At 37.8% G+C, this 8,595-nt stretch overlaps 1 protein-coding gene across 1 annotated transcript in view; it reads right to left on the reverse strand.

Moving 5' to 3' along the window:
* ZGRF1 (zinc finger GRF-type containing 1) overlaps positions 1–6,116 on the reverse strand; it is a 38,075-nt gene extending 31,959 nt beyond the window's left edge. Inside the window, exons 1-5 of the mRNA XM_056855520.1 lie at positions 6,096–6,116; positions 5,914–5,994; positions 5,749–5,805; positions 3,910–4,095; positions 1,062–3,144 (exon numbers count right to left, since the gene is read on the reverse strand). Coding sequence (XP_056711498.1) covers positions 1,062–3,144; positions 3,910–4,095; positions 5,749–5,805; positions 5,914–5,994; positions 6,096–6,116 — 2,428 coding nt within the window. The remainder of the gene's footprint in view (positions 1–1,061; positions 3,145–3,909; positions 4,096–5,748; positions 5,806–5,913; positions 5,995–6,095) is intronic.
* Positions 6,117–8,595: the final 2,479 nt, after the last annotated feature.

An 8,595-nucleotide genomic window follows, 5' to 3' on the forward strand; every position in this document is an offset into this window, starting at 1 on the left:
TACCAACAAGCCTGGAGAGAAATGTCCCAACCCTTTAACAGAAGCTTCATGTGGGGACATGAGCAGCTGAAGCATTTCATGGCATGAAGGTACATTGAATCACAATAGTTTTTTGCTTAATATTCCATTAGATTGTAGATTTTTTCCACATCTTTTAATTAAGGTTTTTTTGGTCTTTGTGAAGTGAGATTGAAGGAAATGGCTTACATCACAAACTGAAGATGGACACCAATCTTTTGACAGCTTTGTTTGTAGTCTTTTATAAGGGCCAATTCCCATAAAGTCCTTAGACTGTGTGTATTTATGTTATCTTACTCCAGAGATTTTTACACTTCCACTATAAAACTTAACTGCTGCCTGGCTGCTGTGGTTAAATGGCTGCCTGGCTGCTGTGGTTAAATAAACAAATTGAAACTAAACCCTGGAAAGACAGATGTAATGCTGGGTGGGAAGGCAGAGTTCTTGAAAGACATTGTGCCCCCCTCCTACAGTGGGGCTACGTTGACCCTTTCTGACTCAGTTAAGAGCCTCGGGGTTGTAGTGGACACAGTGTTATTGATGGAGAAGCAATGGGATGAGCTTTGGCATTTGGGTATGTATTTATTCAGATTATTGTATATTTTAGCCCTTGTTGTTAGCCAGCTTGTGATTTATCAGAAAGCACAATTTAAATACACATTTAAATAAAGCAGATAAAATAAATTCTGCTCCAACAAAGATTCCATAACTTGCTTTAAAGACAGAACACACAGTACAGAGTGTTACATTCCCTTCTTCCAGAACAAATAATTTTCTGGTGGTTAAGGTATACTGCATCTTCATAGAGGGAAAATCTCTGAGTTATTGATCTAACATTTTGAAAACTACAGCAAATAGATATGTTTGTTAATCACAGCATAGCATATTCTGTACATGATGCCAATCAACAAAATTGTATGTCATACCTGAAACTAGAAATCCCCATGAATGTTAAACCTTCATAAGGAAAAGAAACCAATGAGGCAAAGCAGCAAAGAACAATATTTTGAAATAAAATAAATGTTGAAATAAAAGCTAGTAACCTTTAGGTCCTTCTTTGGAAGTGTCTCTCTCTGACAGAATCCCTCTCTCACACGATATGCCAGTACTTTCCTTGATCATTTGCAAGCTTTCCAATGTTGTGCTATGTTCCGTAAGTGCTCTTAACAGGCTGAAGCCATTTGTCAACTTGGGAAGGCTAGAAGAACTGACAACTGAAGAGTTCTTTTCATTTTCTTCAGTGAATTCATAAAAAGCCTCCGAGGCACTGATTATATCTTCCAGTTCATCCTTATGCGTTTGTGGCTCATCTGAAAAAGTCTCACAATCTAAGGGGTGAGTGCTTGGCCTGGCATAACTACTCTCTGGAGCATCATGTTTATCTGTAATATATCGTGGAAAGCCATCAGAACTGCTATTCTTTTCAAGAGCCTGCAATGGACTAGCTAATTCCATATCATCACAAATATGTACAGAAGGAAGCTGCAAATTATTCCCTCTAACCTCTATACCTTTGTTATTTTTGTCCATGAAAGAAGTATTTGAATGAGGATGAAAATATGATACTCCATTTAACAAGTCTCTGCCAATGCAGTCAAGACCTTTATAAGTATCTATATTTTGGGCCCCAATTGCACTTGCCCCTACTATTTCATTTACAAGTGTGGCCTGTGAATATTCACTTAGAAAATTACATTTAGTCACATCCTTCTTAGCATCCTCAGACATGTCACAAGATTGTAAGGAGCGATTCACGTTGCTATCTTGTAGAAATGCAGATTGCATGTTATCTTTCCCCTCAGCAACACCTGTCTTTTCTTCACTGATTTTTTCAACACTGGCCTTCCTTACTGCTTTCAAACACACTAAACGTTGTGAAAGTGGGCTCTCTGCATGACACTCTCCATTCTCTGTGTCACTAAAATCTTGTACATCCAGAACATTAAAATTAACTTCTATAAACTGCTTAGCTGGATCATCAGGTGCTCCATAGGTCCGACCATCTGAGAAATTTTCAGAACTTATCACTGAACAAGGTGCATTTTGTGATTGATGGCAACATGTGTCTAAGTTATCAGCTGTTGGGTGTTTATTAGATTTGAAAAGATTAGCATCAAATGCTTTCAGCATTATACAATTTAAATTCTGAATGCTGCCAAGTGATACAACTTCAGTGTCATTCCCAATATTCATGTTGGATTCAATTACTATAGAGCTATGTGGCTGTTCTGTAATAGAACTTTCACTAATGGGAGAACTACTGAATCTCAAGGAAGCAGGAATTTGGGCAATGTTTGTGTCATCCTTGTTGTACTGTTCCCTATTTGCACCACTATCCTCTTTCAAGTCCTTTATAATTGGCTGCAAGTCACTAACGTTCTCATCATTGTGTTCTGCATCATCTACATCAGGTTCCTCTGATACATGTGAAGGTAAGTATGCATCCCATCGACTTTTTGCTTGCACATTTCTGGCTGTGGAGTGTACTGCCTGAACATGTTCAGTAGGTCCTTTATGAGTGCTGTTTACAGAGCCCAATACAGGTGCCATCTTCTGTTGAAACAAAAAGTCTGTGCTCCTTGATGGCTCAGACAGAGGCAGATCTTCTGGATGAAAGTCTGATGTTAGCAATGGTAGATTATTCAGTGAAGTGGTATGTTCACACTCTGGGGATATAGAATATTTTTGTTCCCTGCTAAGCAGTGTTGTTTTAGACTTGAGAAGTGAAATAATCTCTCCTTTACTCCTGATGTTCTGTGAAACCGCCATACTATTGCTTGCATGGTAGTTTAAATTAGCCAGTCCATTACCCAGGTGAGATTCTGGCTTTAAGTGATCAGTCCCTGTACTATGACTAAGATTATGGATCATTTTGTGGTCATCAATATAAGGCGTGGAAGCCACTGAAGTGATAGACTCAGTGTCACTAGTATTCATGATAGCATCTCCTTTAAAGACCGGTAGTAAGTTAGTCTCTTCCTTCTTCTGGTAAGCAACAGAAAATAATGGAGAAGAGACATAGAACTGAGAAGGAAAAGATGATTCAGGACACTTGGGTGGTGCCACTGCTATAGGTTCTTTCACTGTTGCCATTTTCTTTTCCATGGGGCGTGGCCCTTTGAAACCCTAGAAGGAGAATGTGTTCAATCAAAATTTGTTGCCAGTTTAGTAATTAAAGTTTTAAATGCCAAGAAGCAGAGTTACGGGCTATATGGCTTGCTCTCTGTCTTCACTGAACAAGATTTTGTCTCATCTCAAAAGAAGATTTCAAATGGCAGGTTTGCTTTCTAGTTAAAATAATTCTGAAAGACTAAAACAGGAAATAATACTTACACAGTCTCCTCAACATCATCCACAGAGCCCAACAAAATGTTTGAATTTAAAATCAAAACATTGTGCTCAGTCCCTTTCAGTTAGTTCAGCATATTACAGCCCCACAGAAAGAAGTCATTAGCCTTCTGGTCTAGCAAGTTACATAACCATTCCACGGGACTCTATCCAACTCATTTGTCTGGGAATTATTCATCTAACAATTCCCTAACAATAATTACAGCATCCTGCAACAAGCAGATTCCAGAGGGCCTCCCATATCATAGCTATTGATCCTATGGCACAATCCATAGAGTTTTGCTGGCCCCAAAGCAAGCACTATCCTTAGAGACACTATTGCTGATTATGATTTGTAATTTCGGGGTACTCTGTACTGAAGAGGCTGAAGACATAAGTCAAATAAGAAATTTTTATGTCCATTTCAAATAATTTAAGATTGAAGTTCGTGTTTGCTAACAAAAAAACCCCTAGCTCTCTATAGGTTATTTTACATTACAGATAGTAAAACGAATCCTTTTAAACCCCAGCTGAAGAGCAAAAGGGAAAAAAATAACAACCTACAGTAAATTTCCTTTTGAGGCCAACTGGTAAATGCAGAGACGAGGCACAGGACTTCAAATTATTTGTGGTTAACATGGGCACTTTTGTATTCTTTGACTGACTATTACCACTATCAATTTCAGGATATTTTTCTGCTTCGACTGTGATTAAGAATCGCTCACTTTCCAAGTCATCTCCTGATTTTACCTAAACAGAGAGAGGGAGAAGAAATAGTGAGAAAATGCAGTAGCAAGATCATAGAAAGTGAAACAATATATTGTATTTTAATTATTAGGTAAATTACTTGTGCGAGTATTCATTGTTAGTATTTATATCATACATTTCCTGGATTTCTTTTATGCACTATCATTTTCCAGGAATGGTCACTGGAATATCTTTTAACTTTGAAATGATTTTCCAAACACATGGAAATTTTATATTGTATTCTAGAAAATCTGCTATCTGTGAGAATAATTCCACTTCTCAGTGGTGGACTAATTAACCTCCCCATAGTGCAGCTTGCAAAGGGACAAGATTTGAGTCCAGTAGCACCTTAAAGACCAACAAGATTTCTAGGTTATATACTTCGGAAAATCAAAGCTCCCTTTCTCAGATAGAGCTTTGACTGTTGAAAGCTTATACTCTGGAAATCTTGGTGGTCTTTAAGGTACTATTGGACTTGAATCTTGCTCTGCAGACCAACACAGCTACCTACCTGTTACAGAGGGGCTAATTTAGCAAAGTTGTATCATATCCACTCAACCAAGTGAAACAAGACTGTACTGCAACCATATGTCACACTGTTAAGAAAATCAGGTAAAATTCAGCTTACGTTCACACTGAAGTTTGGTTGGAAAATTTTTGTTTTTAATGTACGAAATCTGGACTTTCAGAAACAAATGGAAATGCGATATATTGCACTGAATGTAAATTTCTATGAATCATAGCACAATCAGAATTCTGCAGTCAACTAGCATTCCTGGTTAGTATGTTGAACTAAGAGGTACAAACCCCCATTCTGATATGAGCTAGCTGGATCACATCAGATAAGACACAGACTCTAAGCCTCACCTACCTCAGAGGGTTTTTCAAGGAAAAAAGAGAGAATGGAGAACAACATAAGCCACCACGAGTTCCTTGGAGGAAGGCAGAATAAAAATGCACTGGATACACACAAGATTTTAATTCCCATACTATATCCCACTTATGGAAATTCAGATAACTGTTACCTAAACATAACTTTTGTCAATTTTTTGTGTCTTACAGACTCGGTCTTGAGTCAACTCACAATAGAAAAGTTAGTCTCTGATTCTGATTTGGCAATTCTTCTGACTTGAGGAATCAAATTATTTTTAGATCGCCCTCATATGGAAGTAAATCCCTGTTCTCCTGAGCTTTTAAGTTGCCTGACTGTATATGTTACCTAATGTCTGATTTTAGGAAACCAGAGTTATCCGAGCAATCCTGAAGGGGGGAGCAGGGCTGCTCAGGAGTCAGCATGACCCCTACACCCGCATAAGTGGGCACAGATGCAGCACAACAGCGTTTTTCTGGTGCAAGGCTTTGTGCCGGTGTCAATTAGGGTGTTCCTGGGGGTGGAGCTGACATTCACAGGGTTTTGTGCAGATCAGCATTCTTTTTTTTTCTGGGCTGGGAAGTCTGTCAGGAGGCGGCGCAGCTGCACCATCCCCAGGCGTCCCCTGACCATCCCCTCCCCACTCAGGACTGCTCTGCCCATGTAACTTAAATTGAGCTACTAGGTAGCAAACCACAGAGAAACATGGTCCTTGATAAATCAGCACAGCAGATTTTAAGTCACAAGAGCAAACTAGATGTTGAAGGAAAAGAAAAGGTATATACCTGAAACTTTACAAAAACACTGTCCAAGACCTGTCCTTTGACATCACACAAGACTGCCTGTATTAAAACAGAAAATGTCATTTGAGCAATGGTATTTCATCAAGCAACAAAACAGTAAAATCCACAGATATATTCAAATGCTGTACTGAATACTGCATATTTCACCTTATTTCCACCAACAGTGGACTTCAAAATTCCATCTTGCCATACTTTGGATTTTTTCGTTTTCTGATGTGTGTATAAAACCTGTATTTAAAAATTACATGATAGTGTATTATAATCATACTGATGTCTCTGAAACACTATAGAGTTAATTATAAAAAATACTGTTGAAATATCATACTCACAGTAAACTCCTGGCAAGCCATCTTCATATTATCTGCAGGGAAAATTATCTTGTTTAACAACTAAATGTATAGGGTGCGATTCAAAGAGGTACATGCATCCTTTTTTCCCCTCTCACTCCCTATGGATAAGTTACCTTAAAAAACCCCAACTCTAAACTCCCAGAATTCAAAAAGCAGTTTAGTGATTAGGCAGGACAGTGGCTCAGGAGCAGCAAAAGCCCCCTTTTGTGCACTTCCTTGGTTTTTAAAGAGTCCAGATTAAGGACATTTTTACATTAAAAACCTTCAGTACTATACAACTGCCACCAGATGGCTCACTTACATTTCAAGAAGGTTTCCCTATTTCAGAAAGAATAGTCTGAAAATAATAAATTAGATTAGTTAATTAATCGAAATAGTTCAGTAACTACAGTGCTAACATTTGAATAATTTAAGTTTTTTATTTGAATCAAAAGTATTTTTTGAAAAATATTTAGTAATGATATTGTTATAGGCAAGCCACAAGTACTTCTAGAAGCAGGCAATTCATTTATAAATCATTCCACCTTCTCTCATACACACACACAAACAGCACTTTAAAACATATGTGAATAATTTTACCTTCTATTTTTGTTAAGGAGACCTAACTCAAAATATAATGATGTTGATTTAGGGCTATGGCTTGCCACACATTACATCAGCAATATACCTATTGAAAGCACTGGCTTTCAAAAACTTATACCCAGAAAATCTTGTTGGTCTCTTAGGTAATACTGGACTCAAATCTAGCGCTTGTACACAACTACGCTCATAAAACATTTTTTTTGGTAACGTTTCCTACTTCCTCAAAATATGTCCTACCTTCCAAAATATATTCCCTGTGTCTAGAACCCACCAGACCTAACAATTCCCTCTCTAAATTTCTCATATCTGCTTTAAAACTAGACTGGCAAATGGGGACAGTAATAGTAGTATTAACAGAAGAGGTACGTATTAATTTTAGCTTGCTTTACCTAGCGCTTCCACTCAGTGTGGACAATGTTTAAAGAAATGGGGGAGAATAACGGCATAAAGATATATTGAGTTAGCTGGAGGTGTCGGATTCAAACCAAGAAACTACTTTGAACCAAGAACATCTGGGATGATTGCCATTTACATGAAGAACCCCGTAAAAAAATTATATTACCCTTAATCAGCAAATGGATGGCCCCTTAGAGAACATCCACTTGCCAGTTCTTGCTGAACGACATTACAACTGATGTTACGGTGAAGGTGGTGGAGTTTTTGGCAGAAGTTGTTAAGATTCAAACTCAATTTTAATCTAGATATGTATTATCTGTTTATCTCTGACCTTGTGACCATCAATTTTATTATGCCAATAAAGGTTATCTGATTCATCTGGGATTACATTTCATTCCATCATGCTGCAGCATGGTGTCGTGGTTAAGAGCGGCAGACTCTAATCTGGAGAGCCGGGTTTGATTCCCCACTACTCCGCATGAGCGGCAGACTCTAATCTGGTGAACAGGGTTGGTTTCTCCACTCCCCCAGATGAAGCCTGCTGGGTGACCTTGGGCTAGCCACATTTCTTTCTGAACTCTCTCAGCCCCACCTACCTCACAAGGTGTCTGTTGTGGGAGAGGAAGGGAAGCCACTTTGAGACTCCTTAAAAGGAGTGAAAAGCAGGGTATAAAAATCAACTCTTCCTCTTTCTAACATACACACAGTACTGCTTACTGCCGAGTAATCATGCTTGGGACTGAACTGTCCGCCTCTAGAACAAACGGCATGCGCAGGGTATAGATGGAGGATGGTGATGACCTGTGAAGTAGCCAGCAATTACAGCTGATAGGGCAAGGTGTCGTTTATTGTATTTTATTATGAATTACTCTGTAAGCCACCTTGAGTTTCTGTAAGATAAAAGGCGGCTAATAAACGCTTTAAATCACTGGTTCCCAACTGGGGGTCCTCGAGAACTAAATTAAGGTCCGCAAAACAAAGTTATAAACCCATAATAAATTAATATTTTCAATTAAAAGTTTTCTATTAGAATAATATTTGAATATATATATTTATAAGTTTTTTTATAATAATTTTTTATTTTTCTTAGTTCTATCACATACATTTCATTAACATTGTTAACATAATTCTCTCTGTATCTACAGTATATCTATATTATATAGATCACCTAAATTCTATTTTCTTACTTCCCCATCACCCTCCTCCATCTCTTACAGTCCCAGATATCCTCTTTACGATTAGTATCTAATTCATCATCGCTCATTATACAAAATTTTACTTCAGCTTAATTTAATTACTTAATTTTCTTCTCCCTCTAAGAATGAGGATTTTTGCTATTTAGCAGTTGAATTAGAATAAGTCATAACCTTTTACATTTTTCATTTTCATTATCACAATATACCATCCAGCTCTCCCACTCCCTCAAACATTCTTCGTTTTCATCCGGCTTTATCAACGCCGTCAATTTCGCCATCACAGTCAGTCAATTTTTTATAAGTTT

The sequence above is a fragment of the Euleptes europaea genome, chromosome 9 (assembly GCF_029931775.1).
Source record: "Euleptes europaea isolate rEulEur1 chromosome 9, rEulEur1.hap1, whole genome shotgun sequence".
In the NCBI taxonomy this organism is placed as follows: domain Eukaryota; kingdom Metazoa; phylum Chordata; class Lepidosauria; order Squamata; family Sphaerodactylidae; genus Euleptes; species Euleptes europaea.